The sequence below is a fragment of the Solea solea genome, chromosome 6, assembly GCF_958295425.1.
Source record: "Solea solea chromosome 6, fSolSol10.1, whole genome shotgun sequence".
Lineage (NCBI taxonomy): Eukaryota > Metazoa > Chordata > Actinopteri > Pleuronectiformes > Soleidae > Solea > Solea solea.
Window position 1 is genome coordinate 484,259 of NC_081139.1, and position 17,529 is coordinate 501,787.

General features: G+C 40.9%; 2 protein-coding genes across 5 annotated transcripts in view; one reads left to right on the plus strand and one right to left on the minus strand.

Moving 5' to 3' along the window:
• The first annotated feature begins 275 nt into the window (after positions 1-275).
• psmd6 (proteasome 26S subunit, non-ATPase 6) lies at positions 276-6,752 on the plus strand. Its single transcript, XM_058630823.1, has 8 exons — positions 276-537; positions 2,606-2,811; positions 3,427-3,572; positions 3,652-3,871; positions 3,960-4,068; positions 5,262-5,430; positions 6,366-6,443; positions 6,553-6,752. Exons 1-8 carry the CDS (start codon positions 393-395, stop codon positions 6,647-6,649), a joined length of 1,170 nt encoding a protein of 389 aa, XP_058486806.1. The 5' UTR covers positions 276-392; the 3' UTR covers positions 6,650-6,752.
• Positions 5,439-17,529, minus strand: part of LOC131460384 (ataxin-7) — a 55,474-nt gene continuing 43,383 nt past the window's right edge. Inside the window, exons 12-14 of one of the 4 annotated variants that reach the window (XM_058630820.1) lie at positions 12,751-13,867; positions 10,003-10,074; positions 5,439-5,513 (exon numbers count right to left, since the gene is read on the minus strand). In XM_058630820.1, coding sequence (XP_058486803.1) covers positions 10,036-10,074; positions 12,751-13,867 — 1,156 coding nt within the window. In that variant the 3' untranslated portion in view covers positions 5,439-5,513; positions 10,003-10,035. Of the gene's footprint in view, positions 5,514-6,804; positions 10,075-11,608; positions 12,079-12,593; positions 13,868-17,529 lie in introns of those variants that run through there. The other 3 variants (XM_058630819.1, XM_058630821.1, XM_058630818.1) reach the window with 3 other exon arrangements.

Here is a 17,529-nt window from a genome sequence, read left to right on the forward strand (position 1 = left end):
CAGGATTAAATCCCGGAACATGGGTTTTTAAAGTCAGTGTTTATTTATTCATTCATTCATTCATTCACTCATTCATTTTTATTGATTATTTTATTTATTTATTTATTTATTTATTTATTCATTCATTCATTTATTTGTGTATTTATTATTATGTCATTTATCATTCTCCATATAGCAGTAATATTTCAGGTGACAAACTTGTAGTTCACACTCCAGACCAGCAGGGGGCAGGGAATGAAACGTGTCTCCGTTCACGGACAGACGCCGAAGCGGAAGCCACGGAGCGCGCAGTGTTTTCTGTAGTCATCGTTCGTGTAGCTGCTAACAGCGAGTGCCTCCGGACGCACACAAAGAAAAAGACTTCACTTTCGTGCGTTTTTTTGACCGACAAGATGCCGCTGGAGAACCTGGAGGAGGAGGGTCTGCCCAAGAACCCAGACCTGAGGATAGCGCAGCTGAAGTTCCTGCTCACCATGGACGGACACCGGCAGGATGCTAGCGTGAAGACGGAGCTAATGGATGCTATCAAAGTTAACAGTGAGTTAGCATTTCTCTCCGCTGTCTGAAATGAGACCATGGAGCTTTAACGGTCTGATTTACACATCACTGTAGCTGACATCAATATAATTACACCATCTTTTAACAGGTGTATATGTTGGTTTTTTCCTTTATATAAATTGTCTCTTCCGTATTTTAAGGAATGTTGGCAACGCTAGTAAACGTTTCGAGCTAAAGCTAGCCACATAGCCAAAACCCCTACATACAAACTTTACTAATATCCTCGTGTAGATTATCTTCTGTCCAATAACACGGACTTTTTTTAATCCTTTATTGTTACTAAATTAGAAATAATACCTGTCAATAAACCGATATTCTAACCAGAAAACCCTATTGTCATTGATTATTAGCGTTACCACTTTATTAGGTACACTCTCTCAACTACTTCATGCCTTTAATTGTCCGTACATTTACAGTTTTACAGCAGCGAACAGTAGTAGGTAAGAGAGTTAATTTAATAAATAATAGGTTTGCGTGTTGTTGTGCATTAAGACAATTGTTACACGTTCAGTAATCCTTTAGCAGTTTTCATGTTTTGGCTATCGATTCATTCTTTTCTCGATTTCAACGATTAACTAAGTTCTGATTTGAAACACAAAATGACAGGAATTGTTCAGAGTCCGCTTGTTTCGTGTTTCCTGAACGTTGAAATGATTTGTCTGCAGTTGAAAATGACTCGGATGAATGATTTTGTTTGTTATTCAGCAGCAAAGAAACCAGAAAATAATCATATCTGAGAAGCTGTAAAATCCTAAATCTTGTGGTAATTATAATTAACACTCACAAACGACGATTCATTTAGTCATCGATAAATAATCATTTAAATCTAGCTCTAATTTATTTGCCATAGAATTTATCTGGCGCCATCTTTGTGCTGTGTGACAATGTATTTTGTGATTTTGGTCCACTCTTGCTCTGAAAGTGCAAATGTAACATGTTGGTGTGAGTATTTCAGAAACTGTTGATTAAATCAGTTTAAATGTGATCAGATTTTTTTTCAGCTTCTTAAATGTGAATATTTTCTGGTTTCTTTGCTGATGTATATTATTCTGACATTTTCTGAAGCAAACGATTACTCAGCAGAAAAGAATATACTGGGATTCTAAGAATAAACACTCTAACACAGGGGTGTCAAACTCAAATACAGAGTGGGCCAAAATTTAAAACTGAACAAAGCCGCGGGCCAAAGTTGAACAAATTAACCTTTTAATAGGACCCACACAATTTGCATTAAATATTGAGCAAGCAAGGCTTATATAACTTTATAGTGACATGCAAAATCGAGTTTCAAATAATAATAATAATTAAAAAATATCAATGGCATATCAAATAAAATTTAAATCAAAATTGAATGCACTCTAAATACAGGATAAGCGGTAGATAATGGATGGATAAAAATGTAATGCCTCTTTTCTATTTGCAGCCTTCTGAGGTAAATATCAAAATAAACTTTTTACACAGGCTAATAATACATTTGAAAATAAAATAACAATAATGAATGAATCAAACATTCAAACCTTGAAGTAGCAAGAGAAAGTGCATGAATAAAACGTTAATTATTGCTCAGTTTGCTACAGTGCAAAATCAACTTTCAAAAAACAAACGAAAAAGTTCTGTTGTCTCCCTTCCTTTTCGCCATTTTTGGTAGTGGTAACACAGTGACACTGACAGTTGTAGTATGAGGCTGCAGCACGTCTGGGAGAGAGGCACGGGGAGGCAGGGTGAGCCGGCCGGCTTTCAGCCGAAGCGTTGCGCAAGAACACGGATCGCTACTGACACAGAGGAGAGAGCATGGCTGGCGCGCCAAAACAACAGCAGAGCATTATGGGATTTGTAGTATTAGCGGTGAATGCGGTGCCGCTGTATAATACCGGCAGGCCAGCTCTAATGTTAATTTGATATTGCCTCAAGGACCAAATGAAATTACACGGCAGGCCAAATTTGGCCCGCGGGCCAGAGTTTGACACCCATGCTCTAACATATGTAAGGCCTGTGCTGGAACATAAATCTGAGTGTGAAGTATTTTAAGTCTTGCTTCTTTGTCCAGACATGGCTCCATATTACGAGGGTCTGTGTAAGGAGCTGAAGTGGCAGCTGGACACAGACCTGCTGAGTAAAATGAAGAAGGCCAACGAGGAGGAGCTCAAACGCCTGGACGACGTGCTCGAGGACGCCGAGAAGAACCTGGGAGAGAGCGAGATCCGAGACGCCATGATGGCTAAAGCCGAATATCTGATCAGAATTGGAGACAAGGTAATAAACGGAATAATAAAAAAATACCTGTCATGCATTAGATTCAGCTTAGGTTAATTTTTCAGCTTCTTGAATGTGAATATTTTCTGCTTTCTTTGCTCCATAATAACAAAAAAAATCATTAAAACTGAATCATTTTGGTTTGTGAACAAGACATTTTAAGAACATCATCGTTTCCAGGTTTGACAAACATGTCGGCTGCCGTGTTGTTGTTTGTAGACACTGGAACTCGTGGAAGTTGTGTTTTATCAAAATTGTTGTTTAAATCTGTCCCTGTCGCTGTTATAAAACCACCCACATTTAATGTGCCATTATTATTCGAGTATCAAATGAAACTTGATCTATTTTTAATCCTCTGTCAATCAGTTTGAATGTTTTAATATTGTCCTCCTTTATTTTATTATTGATGACGTTGTCATTGACAAGGTTTTGTTTTTGTCCACAAACATTCATTTGTTTTATGGAGCAAAGAAACCAGGAAATATTCACATTTAAGAGGCTCTTTTAAACATTAAAAAAAAGTTTTCTGATATTTTTTCAGCTTCTTAAATGTGAATATTTATATGTATTATGAAAGTTTCTCAACATTTTATTTCCATTTGAATCTGTCCACAGGAGGGCGCCCTAACAGCCTTTAGGAAGACCTATGATAAGACGGTGGCTCTTGGCCACAGACTGGACATCGTCTTCTACCTGCTGAGGATCGGACTCTTCTACATGGACAGTGACCTCATCACACGCAACTCTGAGAAAGCAAAAAGGTGAGGACTTTGTTCTGGAAACATGTCCACACAGAGCTCTTGTTCCCGCTCACTGTGTCTCTGTGTCTGTCCCGTGCAGTCTTATCGAGGAGGGCGGGGACTGGGACAGGAGGAATCGTCTGAAGGTCTACCAGGGTCTCTACTGCGTGGCCATCAGAGACTTCAAACAAGCCGCCGAGCTCTTCCTCGACACCGTCTCCACCTTCACCTCCTACGAGCTCATGGACTACAAGACGTTTGTCACCTACACCGTCTACGTCTGTATGATCGCACTCAAGAGACCAGACCTGCGTGAGAAGGTGTGTGTGTTTATGAAACGGTGTTTTTACGTGACGTGTCGCCGAGACTGTTGAGCTGCTGTTGTTAACGTTAGACGTTTGTGTGCAGGTGATTAAAGGAGCAGAGATCCTGGAGGTGCTGCACAGTCTTCCTTCTATTCGTCAGTATCTGTTCTCACTCTACGAGTGTCGCTACTCCGTCTTCTTCCAGTCTCTGGGTGAGTCGAGCCTTTTCTCTTATTTATTTAACTCTAAGTTTTAATAACTGGTACTGGCTGACTTTTTAGTGCCTGCTCTTAAATGTGACGTCCACCCACTGCTGTCCACTCATTGGTCAGAGAGTGTCGTCACTGGAAGAGTCACGAACGCAACGTCCGACACAAGAATCCAAGCGAACAATGTCGAATTGTAGATCAATTAAAAAGACGTAAGAATCCCTGAAAACACGTTAATCTCCAACAAAGGAAATGTCTAAAACGTCAATATTTAATGGATCAAACATGAGCCGAATCACGACCCAACGTTCAGTGGTATTTCAGTTCAGTGACTCCGGTCATGCAGGACGTACTGAACGATTCTGAACAAATCTTTTTAAATCAACTGATTCGAATGATTCAGTTACACACCAAAGTCACGAGTTTGTGTCGCGTAGAAAACAACGTCATCACGGCAGTTTCACGCAGCCGTTGCTATGACGACTCCACCCACTAGTAATGGAGTAAGTGATGCTGAGCCATGCCGAGTCGTGCTGGAACTGTAGAGTGGAAAAGTGCTGTTACCCGTCTTATTCTCAGAATGTTGCTAGATGTTTTTTTGTTGCCGTTCTATTTCATATTTAGTTTATGTATGTATGTTTTTTACTGACAATTCTGTACATTTATCTTCTTATGTCAAATCTAATCAGATGTGAACACATTTTTACTGTGTGATCAGACACTGAATTTCATCCAGATTTGACGTGTATCTCGGCGACATCTGAACAGATCAGGAGGGTTTTGTCACGTTTATGTTGGATGGTAACAGCTGACAAAATAAAATATAGAGTATGATGAGGTATAAATGTCAAAAGGATTATCGGAGATCTATTTTCTTTGTACTTTTTGAGAAAGTACGACAATCTGTGCAGGTTTTCAGATTTACAGGACATCGTTTACATTAAAAATAGTAAAAGTAGTCATAAAAAAGACTTTATGAATAAATAAGTAACCGAAAACCTCGTAACAAAACGCATAGAACTAACTAGAACCAAACTGCAGACTAACCTCGAGCAGATTAAACCTGGCAGTTTAAGACGCGGGGCAAGTTTTCATCCCTGCATTAAAAGAATAGTTGATGAACACATTTTCTGACTGTCCTGCTCTGCCGTGTGGTCACTCTTCTTCCTCTTCTTCCTCTTCTCTGCCTCGTTCAGCCATGGTGGAGCAGGAGATGAAGAAGGACTGGCTCTTTGCTCCTCACTATCGTTACTACGTCAGGGAGATGAGGATCCAGGCGTACAGTCAGCTGCTGGAGTCGTATCGCTCCCTCACTCTGGGCTACATGGCAGAGGCTTTCGGCGTCAGCACGGAGTTCATTGACCAGTGAGTCACACGTCACGTTCTTTAGTGTTATACACAGAGTCGGTGTCGATGTTTGGAAACCGCTCACTCTGTCTCACCAAATCCTGGAGAGAAAAGTAGTGATTTTAGCTGCTGGTCTACTGCTGCCCCGTGTGGTCAGTCGGTGTCACTGAGGTCCATTCAACTGATGGATTTTCAATATAATAAGTTAATTGAACTCACAGATGGAGGCAGCAGTGGATCAACAACTCCTGAGTGCTGTGATGTAAAAGCAGTGATTTTCTCTATGGGATTTGATGCTGGAGAGTGAACTGGTTTAGAAAGTGACCGGAACTTCAGTTCCTGATGATAAAAGTCTGCTCAACAGTGAGATACAGATGAGAACTAATGGTTCAAATGTTCAAATGTGCGTCCTTGTCCGTGGCAGTCATTTTGTTTTCATTCTCGTTCCCAGAGACACAACTACACTTAAACAGGGTTCCCACAGGTCCTTGAAAGTTTGTGAATTTGAAACAAAAAATTGTTTCAGACCCTTGAATTGTTTTTGAAAATAGCCTTAGATCAACATGGGTCATTGAAAGTGCTTGAATTTTCATTTGTTGCGGTGCCACCTGCTGTTTCATGCCCTGCATTGCTTGATGTACGTAGACAACACAGAACAAACGTGAAGCTGTAATGACGGGTGCTGTTGTGTGTGTGTGTCTCTCTCTCTGCCACTGACGTGAGATTCCGTGCAGAACAGTGAGCGAGTAAAGTTAAAACGAGAGAGAGTGAATGACGACGTGATGTCTGGGAAATGAAAATTCCAACGTCTGTCTCACCAAAGACTGACTTCACAGAAAAGTGGACGCCATCATGGACGAAGACTTAAGCTGTCATTCAGTCCTTGACTTTGAGGTCAAGCTCTGTGGGAACCAAACTGTTGTGATCCAACTCCATGTTTTCTTTTCTCTCAGGGAACTGTCACGATTCATCGCCGCCGGTCGCCTCCACTGTAAAATCGATAAAGTGAACGAGATCGTGGAAACTAACAGGTGACGATTGTTTTAACATGTTTTAACACGTTTTAACACGTTTGACATGTAGCTCAGTAACAAAGTGTAGAAGGAAATCTAAAAACATCTCCCTGATCTTCTTCTCCAGACCCGACAGTAAAAACTGGCAGTACCAGGAAACCATCAAGAAGGGCGACCTGCTCCTCAACAGAGTCCAGAAACTGTCCCGAGTCATCAACATGTAAACAAAACTCAAACTCACAAACCTCTTTGACTAAAAGTAAACTTCTCCAAGTGTGTGTGTGTGTGTGTATGTATATAATAAAAAAACGACAAACTTTTGTTTAACTCTTCTCCAAACGTTCACTTTGTCAGGAAACAACGCAGACACATGTTTTCATATAAATAGCAGTATAAATTATTTTTTATTTACAGAAACTTGTTACAAAACAAATATACTATACAATCTTTATTCCTCTTTTAAATATTAATTCTAACCTATAAGTTTTTGTTCATGAATTACATAGCAGCCAATACAAGTCCAGCTGAAAATGATTCTGATAATGTATACAAAAAAAAGGAAATCTATACACGCTTTTACAGAGTTTGAACGGTGGCTTGACTCTCTGCCCTCCCCGAGACACCAGCTGTCACATTCCACGTCTATGCTGCTGATTTAAGAACAAACTAAAGGTCAAGATGTCAGTGGCGTTTGAGGGTAAACGAAAACACTTGATTGAACGTTCTTTGTGTAGAAACAGTCACACACTGAGGCCGATGTTTTTTATATAAACAAAATAAAAGACTCAGTGTTTCAAACAGCGCAGGGACAACTTGTTTTGTGTATTACAACCAAATGTTTCTACCGATTCGCTCTTTTACATCAATTAATGCTGTAATAACACTAATAACGTATAATCAGCGTGGCACACATCTGTCGATACAGTAGGGCTGTCAACTTTTTATCTTAAAGTCTGTTCAAGCTGAAGTAAATGTAGTTAAACCAGCTACAGAGCGCCTCTTTTCTTCAATTTACACCTTAAAAACAAATTTTCCATCAGCCAATCGTCACGCTGGTCACATGATTGTGGGGCAAGTCTCTCGATACAGTAGGGCTGTCAAAGTCGGACATGTGTTGCAAGGAGCCCGTTCACACTAAACAATTGAAAACAAAAAAACAAAAACAAACGGTGGCCCCGGTGTGAAAAAAGAGATTGCAACCAATACGCAACACAAGGAAAGGATGTTAAAAATATGCTAAAGACCAAAAAAACAAACAAAAAAAAAACACCACGGAGCCCATTCCCAAAATCTACGTATCGTTTCGTCGGAATCGCCGCACTTCAATGCAAAGTTTTGGTTAAACGTGAAAATAAAATCGCAAGCTTCTTTGCATCTTGCATGCACCTTTTTGTGCATTTCTGTGGCAGTGTTACAGCGCCACATACAGGCCTGACATATGTACTATAGAGTCCATGCCGTGTTTTATGGGAAACCTTAAGAACAAAACAAAAAAAAATTGTACAGGGAAAGTTCTGTTTCCACGTGGACACAGCTCAGAAGTGCAGCACTGTTTCAAGTAATTACCACATGGTCCAGCAGAGGGCGCTTTGGCTACAGTTTGGCTCTTGGTTGAAGTATTCTCTCTTCTTCGCAACAGAGTTAGCCGTTCATTTTTACAATCAACATAAAGATTTGACAGCCCTACTTAACGACAAGACCGCTGTGATGGTTAGAGTTTACGAATCATATAAAAGTCTTTTGTCGATTGTTAGGCAGACGTTAAAAACGACAAACTCCCGAAACACTTTGAACATTCAAGTAAAGACGAAACAACGCAAAGAAGAAATACTGTCCTCGAAAAAACAGTCGCAGTGAAACTAATTTAGGCACTTTATTTATAATTCGATGATTTAAAAAGAAAAATGATGATGACTCGTTTGGCAACGACGATGTGAAGTGACCGGATATTTTGAGGACACGACGTCTTCACTGACGTGGGTTTCAAACGCCAGGAAACTCCTTAAGGGGAAAAAAATAAAAAATATGAGCCGCGGCATCCGAAATCCTTATCTTTTTAACGAGTTGATTCACGGGCAACGGAAATGTTTCGTAAAAGCAACGCGTGATCGAGACCTTGATCGCTGAACAATATCGTTTTTTTCATGTTACAGTGGCAACACTTTCACCGCTCTTCCGTCCATGATTCATGAGACGCTTCAGCTTCTGTTTTATTTATATATTTATATATATGTATAGAGGCATATTGCATTCTATAGACTTGGCAGTGAATCATTTCAAAATAGTCGCGTTGTTTTTGACTTTTCATTATCTTTACTTTACTCTCCGTCCCCCGTAAATAAATAATTACTTTTTTTCAAAAATTGAAAAAAAAAGTACCAAAAAATGTAAGAAAACATTTCCTGTGCAAAAATACATATTTGACTATGTACAATTTGTTAACAAAATATGTGATTCTCAGATAAGGGGGAAAACTTCTATACTCGTTTGATTATCAGGCTACGAGGAGAAAAAAAAAAGAGGCTGAATTACGATTTTTTTTTTTTAACTTTTCCACACGATCTGACATGACTGGAGCTTCGGTTTTAAAAAAACAACAAAACATTAAAGAAGTTCAAATATAATGTCCTATGAAGTCATCTCTATGAATCTTGCACCGTCAAACACGACACGTACGCAAAAGAACGCGCAAACGTACGTGAAAATCACCGGGAAAGTATCCGATCATTGAAGACCAAAACATTTACCTTAAAGGAATTTTTAAAAAAAAGCCTGGCGACGTCGACTCTTATTCTCAATTCAGACAAATATACATTTACAGCGAGGCGTTGAAACTTAAAGGGACAGTTCAGGTTTTTGGTTTGTGGGTGTGACGCAAACAAACACACGGCGTTAAAATGGGGCTCTTCTTTTAGCCACTTAAAAATAATAAAATCTTCATTCTTTGCCGCTTTTTCCAACTGTTAAGACAGAATTGTTCTGTCAAGGGAAAAAAATGACTCACTTTTCCCCCGGCGCCAAACCCCACAGAGAAAACCAGCGTTTTTAGTTCACAGCACACTGGAGGTAGTTGAGCCGCTGCTGCCTCCGTCAGTAACATCAACCGCGTTATTTAGTGATTTTGGAGTTTGAAAAGCTTTGTTCAGATTTACACGCGTGACACAAAGTCATCAAATGAGGCAGCAATAGAGCAGCGGCCCCTGCGTCCCTGTGAGATTAAAACGCTGGTTTTCTCTATGGGGTTTGGTGCAGCAGGAAAAAGCCGTTAAACATTCGTTAAACACTCTTTAACAGTGAGATAAAGTATTCAACATGTTTTTAAGATAATATAGACCTTAAGCAAGCGGCAGATCAAATCAAAAATCCCTGCACTATCATCTCAAACAACGTTGGATAGTGGTTACACAGTCGGGGGGCGGGGGGCGGTGCATAAAGTTTGTTCCAGTTAAGACGTACCTAACATACCTGAATATTACAATTCACATCTGCCCATCGAGGTTAAAATGATAAAAATGATAAAAATAATAAAATGAAAAGCTGGAAAAACACCGTCACTGCTTCACGAGCCCTGACCCACCTTTGTTTACAAGTTGGCAAAGCTGGAGCAGCTTTATTTTGGCGAGCCATGAGAGAGAGAGTGAGTGAGAGTCTGTGGAGAAAAGCAGGTAATTAGTGCTGTTCACAGTTGGGGGGGGGGGGGGGGGGGGAGTGAAGGTCGACTGCAGCAAACATTCAGCACAATGAAAAAAGGACAATAATTCACACGTGTCCCTCAACACCACCACACTCTCTATGTTCTCCGGGCACATCAGGTGTCCTTTTTCACATTTGAAAGCACGACTTCACGACTTCATCGCGTCTACAAAGACTCTTTTTGTAGTTCAGTGTAAAAAAAAGAAAGAAAAAAAAACTCGTTAGAAATCATGGAAAAGGAAAAAGTTAACACTTGCATAATCGTTATTATTCTGGGTAATAAAAGAATTGACCAGATCGTCCTCGAGGGTTCGTCCTCAGGCTTAAACGCACGCCGGGCGACGTTTTAAAAAAAGAAAATGGAACGACCGGGTGATTGAGTGCAGGGAACAGGTTTTTGCTGCTGCTGCTGCTGCTGCTCTTCCTCCTCCTCCTGCTGCTGCTGCTGCTCTTCCTCCTCCTCCTCCTGCTGCTGCTGCTGCTGCTGCGCTCCATCGACGACTTCTTAATCCAAGGCTTCTGAGATCAGGCGCTGCGGGTGTCATTAAGTTGTTGGAAATTCCAGTAGAATCTTTGACGTGACAAACAAACAAAAAGCAGAGTCTCTCGCTCGCAGACGCACGTTCAGGCTACATCCACACTCACGCTGTTTTCACTGAAAACAAACAATCACACATTCTTGATTAACACTTTCAAGTTTTTTTTGTTCGACAAAGACGTCGCGAGAGTTTTAAATGTAAACAAGTGTCCGTTACTTTATTCTCTCTCGTGTTTCTCGGGATCGCAGTTTTTGTTCGTACTGATGTCGCAGTCACACGGGTCTTCAGCTTCTCGTGAACGCAATCATCCGAGCTCTGCAACATGACACGCCAAGAAACTACAAAGCTCCGACACTAAAAGACGTGTTACTCAGCTGTCCACAGGGGGCGATAGAGGGTCCACACTGGAACTCTGAACTCTCATAACAGAAGGCGTTGATTCAAGTAGAGATGGCTTTTTGTGTTCGATTTAATCCCAAAACTTCCTCCTTTAGCCCTTTTTAGCCAATGTTATATAAAAAATGAACGTAGTTCACAAACTAAACTAAACTTGAGCGGACGATCGCGACACTAGAGCTGAATATCGCCAAAGCGTTAGCGTGTCATGAAATATTAAAATTCAAGCTGGATTTTTTGGGGGGAAAAACCGACAGCCCTAGTGTCCGACACCGGTATCACAAGTGTGCGTTATCTAACACTACTGATATCAGTCCGACACAGTATCGTGTTTTTTTTTGTTTTCCCGCTTCATTTTCGGGTTCTACGAATCACACCAGGACCGGGTTTTAACCCAAACCCTTAATCCTTAGATCCAAGTTTTTTCACGATGCTTAACCTAGCGTACCTAGCATGGTTTCACCGTTTTTTTTGTTTGTTTGTTATTTAAAAAAAAGAAAGAAAGAAAACATAGTAGTTTGGATGTAGCCTCACACACACACACACACACACACACACACACACACACACATGCGCTCTATGACAAACAGACAAAGATCGGCTCGTTTTCTCCTGCGTTGCTCAGCATTTGCGACGTTTGTTACGACCACGCCGAGAGACACAGCTGCTCCTTTGCCGCTTTCATTTCTCCTATGTCCAAAACCTCAACAGGAAGACCTCACAGAGCTCGGGGACGATGGTGGAACCACAGCGCCACCGTGTCCAAGGCTCGCTCACACACACACACACACACACATGGCTTTGGGAGAATTAGTAAGGACCACATTGACTTCACTGGGCAGTCCAGATCATCTCCACCCTGAGGATTGTGGGAAGCTGAGAGTAATGTGGGTTTGGATTATTTGTTTTCTTTTAAAGGCCTCGTTCAGTCCAGAACTCCGGACTAATCCCACGTCTGCGTGCTAGTTCCAAACACACACACACACACACACACACACACACCGCTGTCAGGGACGAGCCTTTGGCTGCAGAGAAACAGAGAGAAGAGAAAAACAAGAAAATGAAATGACTTTACAGCTGTTCTTAAGTAACTGGAGGTAAAGCTACACCCCCGTTACATATAATGGTACATTCCATGTACAGTGGAAGTGACTGTGTCACTCTTTTGAAAATGGATTCATCGTTTTGAGTGTTTTTTTTATATTTTCTGGCTTCTTTGCCCGAAATCATTAAAACTTCATTCATTTTGGTTTGTGGACAAAAACGAGATGTTTGAGAAACATCGTCATCACTGACGGATAAATCAGTGATGCAGTGCTAATGTCGCAGTAAATGTCGACTTATTTTGGGGGCGTTTTTGCTGAAAATGAGGACAGAAGAGTTGTGTGTTAATGGTGTTGTCATGGTTACGTCTACGTCCTTATCATGTCTGTGGAGACGTCCTGTGCTTTGCTACACGCTCATAACATATTTACACACCACAACAAAACGCAAAATATTTCCACACCGGTGATTTCAGAGAAGTGGGAGGAGGGTTCGAGTTTGGACGATGTGTCGCCCCCAAATCAGCAGTTGCCATGGTTACTATTAGTTGGCAGCAGCTTCAGTTTAGCGGGAGGAGCTAACGTAGAGTCATGGTACAGTGGCTACAAACACAACACTGTGGTATTTACTTTCCTTTTGACACAAAAACTCACCTGATGTAGATGCGAGTTGTTTGGCAGTCCTGGCGTCCCTGGAATGCTCCGCCCATGTTTCCCATGGATGTTATTAATGGCAGGTGACTTGGCCACTTTGGCTCGACCTGGTCCTCCTCCTCCTCCTCCACTGTTGGTGCTGCTGGAGACAGGAGAGCTTTTCCGCTTCTTGCCCTCCAGGCGTCCATCTGAGGCGTGGTGGCTGAAGCTGGTGTGGTGGTCGGTCGAGGACTGGTGGTGGACGAACGGCCCCAGGGAGAGGGTGGAGTCGCTGCTGTTCATCACCACGCTCATACGTTTGATGGACTCTGCAGGGCTGCCTGAGGGAGGACCACGGGCAGGAGGCCCCGAGGAGCCGCCCGCCGAGCCTCCAGAAGACTCGGCCTTCAGGCTGAGCGAGTTGGTCCGGACGCTGGGGCCACAGTTGAGTCCCACGCTGTGGACGCCACTGTGGGAGGAGGACAGTGACGATGAGGAACCTAACGAGCTGTGGTGGTAGGTGCTCCCTGAGCTGCTGACATTTGCACAGTTCTTCTTGAAAGAGGAGGAGTAATTGGTATTGGAGGAGGATTCGGTGGAGCCATGAGATGAAGAGAGGACCGAACTGTTCTTCCTCTTCTTCCCCGAGCTGAAGCCGGTGCTGCTACTGTTAGTGTTGGCTCCACTGCTGCTCCCACCAATGGTGTTGGGTATGACGGCCATGGAGGAGCCGGAGGAGATCTCCTTGGGCCTGAAAGACGACGACGACTTGGTAGTGCTGCTGCTGCTGGAGGAGCGGGACTTAAGCACCCGGCCTGAGGCGAGGGAGGAAGCTGAAGAAGAGGAAGCTGAGGACGAGTGGGCTGAAGGCATCTGCGGCAACGAAGACACTTGTCGGGCCTGCGTGGTGCCGTAGGCCGGGTGCTCAACCCCGCCCTGTGGGGAGCTACGGGCATTTAAGGTGGTCCCATAGGAGAGCATGGATTTGCCCTCGTAGGATTGGCTATAAGGAGTCTGGGGCAAAGTGGCAGGGGGGCCCAGGAAGCCTGAGGAGGGAGTGCTACCATGGGAGTTTGTGCTTGTCCTATGGGTTGGTGCAACAGAGGAGGAGGAGTTTTCCAAGGCCATAGGGATTTTCCTGCGTCAAGGATAAAAATTATTCATTAATAACTAATACATACAAGACGTGTTACACTGAAATCAACCAGCAGAGAGACATCACCAGAGTTTTTCTCTGTTGATCTCAGCTCAGACTGAAGATAATACTTTTGTCTCCCAGTGTTTAAAACAAAAAATCTAATCTCTATTTCAGAACACATTTCTTTCTCCTTTATGAGACTTTAATTATTGAATTATGACCTTGTTTTTTCTAGTAGACTTTCTGATGGCGTCCACTCCCGTTAATGACACGGATGTGGAACTGACCTGACATTTACATTTGTTAACTAGAAAATTACATGGCGGAATTTTGATCAGGCCTGCTCCTTGCTGCCAATTTGGGTGGATTGAACCTTTAAAACTTGAAGCTTTTAGACTGGGGTGTCCAAATTTTTTTGGGGGGCCCCAGGGCCAAATTTGATAATATGAAGATGTTCAGGGACCAATGGTCACTACACAACTTTTTTCAACAGTAATGTTTTACATACAAATACACTGTTTAATTAAAATTAGTCATCTATGACATTTTTGTCAAATTGTGGACGACATACTAAACTATGACATTATGGTGACTTTTTGGAGATTCCACTTTGAGATGTGAGTGGCATGGTGGTTTAGTGGTTAGTAGTTGTCACCATTGTTGCTGTTGTAAGAAAGTGCTGGATTTCGATTCCAGGTCTGAGATCTTGTGCCCTGTTGCTCCAATGCCTTATTAAAACAGATTGTGTTTCTAAGCACTTTACATTTTTGACACACCAAAATGTTATGGTCCCCAGACGTGGGATTGAACCCAAGACATTCTTGCAACAGTAACATAGTTAAGACCTACTCACTGCACCACCATGCCACTCATATCTTGTAGTAAAATGTCATAGTTTAGTATGCCGTCCAAAAGTCACCAAAACATCATAGTTTAGTATGTCGTCCAAAATTTGACAAAAACAACATACTTTAGTATGTCGTCCAAAAAGTCACCAAAACGTCATAGATTAGTATGTGGTCCAAAATTTTACAAAAACGTCATACTGTAGTGAATGGACTTGCATAATTCACCCTTGCACTTTGTGTTTCTATACACTTATGTCATGAGATTATTTCCTATTGTGTTATGCATGTAGGAAGGACTGTTCCGGGATCATGGTCCCTTTAAGTAACCATGTTAGTGATGACGTAGAGCCCTGTGCTGGTTGGTAACTGTATGTCCTCATCTTGTGTTTATTTCGGCTTTGCTGTTTCAATAAACGAGGCACACAGTTTGTGCACTCAAGCTGAGAAATTGTTTTTACCTGTTCGAATGCAATTTCCACAACACTTTAGTATTTAGCAGACGCTTTTATCCAAAGCAACTTACAATGGAATCAGCTATCCACCAACAATGAGCCAGGGGTGGAGTCGAACTTCAACCATTGCCATCATGTTGTCTTTCACAAATAAGGTACCTGTCTTAACCACTAAGCCACTGTGCCACTCAGGTCTTAGAGTAAAATTTCATAATTTAGTATGTCGCCCAAAATTTGACAAAAACGTCATAGTTTAGTATGTCTTTCAAAATTTGACCAAAACGTCATACTTATGTATGTCGTCCAAAATTTGACAAAAACGTCATACTTTGGTATTTAGCAGACGCTTTTATCCAAAGCAACTTACAATGGAATCAGCCATCCACCAACAATTAGCCGGGGGTGGAGTCGAACTTGCAACTATTGCGACCATGTTGTCTTTCACAAATAAGGTACCTGTCTTAACCACTAAGCCACCATGCCACTCAGGTCTTACAGTACAATGTCATAGTTTAGTATGTCGTCCTAAAAGCACCAAAACGTCATAGCTCAGTATGTCGTCCAAAATTTGACAAAAACTTAATACTTTAGTATTTAGCAGACGTTTTTATCCAAAGCAACTTACAATGGAATCAGCTATCCACCAACAATGAGCCAGCGGTGGAGTCAAACTTCAACCATTGCCATCATGTTGTCTTTCACAAATAAGGTACCTGTCTTAACCACTAAGCCACCGTGCCACTCAGGTCGTAGAGTAAAATGTCATAATTTAGTATGTCATCCAAGATTTGACAAAAACGTCATAGCTTAGTATGTCGTCCAAAAAGTCACTAAAATCGTCATAGCTTAGTATGCCGTCCAAAATTTGACAAAAACGTCAGTTTAGTATGTCGTCCAAAATTTGACTACAACGTCATAGTTTAGTATGTCGTTTAAAATTTGACAAAAACGTCAGTTTAGTATGTCGTCCAAAATTTGACAAAAACGTCATAGTTTAGTAGGTCGTCCAAAATTTGACCCAAATGTCATAGTTTAGTATGTCGTCCAAAATTTGACAAAACGTCATACTTTAGTATGTCGTTTAAAATTTGACAAAAATGTCATAGTTTAGTATGTCGTCCAAAATTTTACAAAAACGTCATAGTTTAGTATGTCGTTCTAAATTTGACAAAAACGTCATCGTTTAGTATGTCGTTCTAAATTTGACAAAAACGTCATAGTTTAGTATGTCGTCCAAAATTTGACAAAAACGTCATAGTTTAGTATGTCGTCCAAAATTTGACAAAAACGTCATAGTTTAGTATGTCGTTTAAAATTTGACAAAAACGTCATAGTTTAGTATGTCGTTTAAAATTTGACAAAAACATAGTTTAGTATGTCGTCCAAAATTTGACCCAAATGTCATAGTTTAGTATGTCGTCCAAAATTTGACAAAACGTCATACTTTAGTATGTCGTTTAAAATTTGACAAAAACGTCATAGTTTAGTATGTCGTCCAAAATTTGACAAAAACGTCATAGTTTAGTATGTCGTCCAAAATTTGACAAAAACGTCATAGTTTAGTATGTCGTCCAAAAAGTCACCAAAACGTCATAGTTTAATATGTCGTCCAAAAAGTCACCAAAACGTCATAGTTTAATATGTCGTCCAAAATTTGACAAAAACGTCATAGTTTAGTATGTCGTCCAAAAAGTCACCAAAACGTCATAGTTTAGTATGTCTTCCAAAATTTGACAAAAACGTCATAGTTTAGTATGTCGTCCAAAATTTGACAAAAACGTCATAGTTTAGTATGTCGTCCAAAATTTGACAAAAACGTCATAGTTTAGTATGTCGTCCAAAATTTGACAAAAACGTCATAGTTTAGTATGTCGTCCAAAAAGTCACCAAAACGTCATAGTTTAGTATGTCTTCCAAAATTTGACAAAAACGTCATAGTTTAGTATGTCTTCCAAAATTTGACAAAAACGTCATAGTTTAGTATGTCGTCCAAAATTTGACAAAAACGTCATAGTTTAGTATGTCGTTCTAAATTTGACAAAAACGTCATAGTTTAGTATGTCGTCCAAAATTTGACAAAAACGTCATAGTTTAGTATGTCATCCAAAAAGTCATCAAAACGTCATAGTTTAGTATGTTTTCCAAAATTTGACAAAAACGTCATAGTTTAGTATGTCGTCCAAAATTTGACACAAACATCATAGTTTAGTATGTTTTCCAAAATTTGACAAAAACGTCATAGTTTAGTATGTCGTCCAAAATTTGACCCAAATGTCATAGTTTAGTATGTCGTCCAAAATTTGACAAAAACATCATAGTTTAGTATGTCGTCCAAAATTTGACCCAAATGTCATAGTTTAGT

Coding starts and splice junctions, on each gene's coding strand:
- psmd6 (XM_058630823.1), top strand. CDS start 393: ATGCCGCTGGAGAACCTGGAGGAGGAGGGTCTGCCCAAGAACCCAGAC. Junction 538..2,605: donor GGATGCTATCAAAGTTAACA/GTGAGTTAGCAT, acceptor TTCTTTGTCCAG/ACATGGCTCCATATTACGAG. Junction 3,872..3,959: donor GACCAGACCTGCGTGAGAAG/GTGTGTGTGTTT, acceptor GTTTGTGTGCAG/GTGATTAAAGGAGCAGAGAT.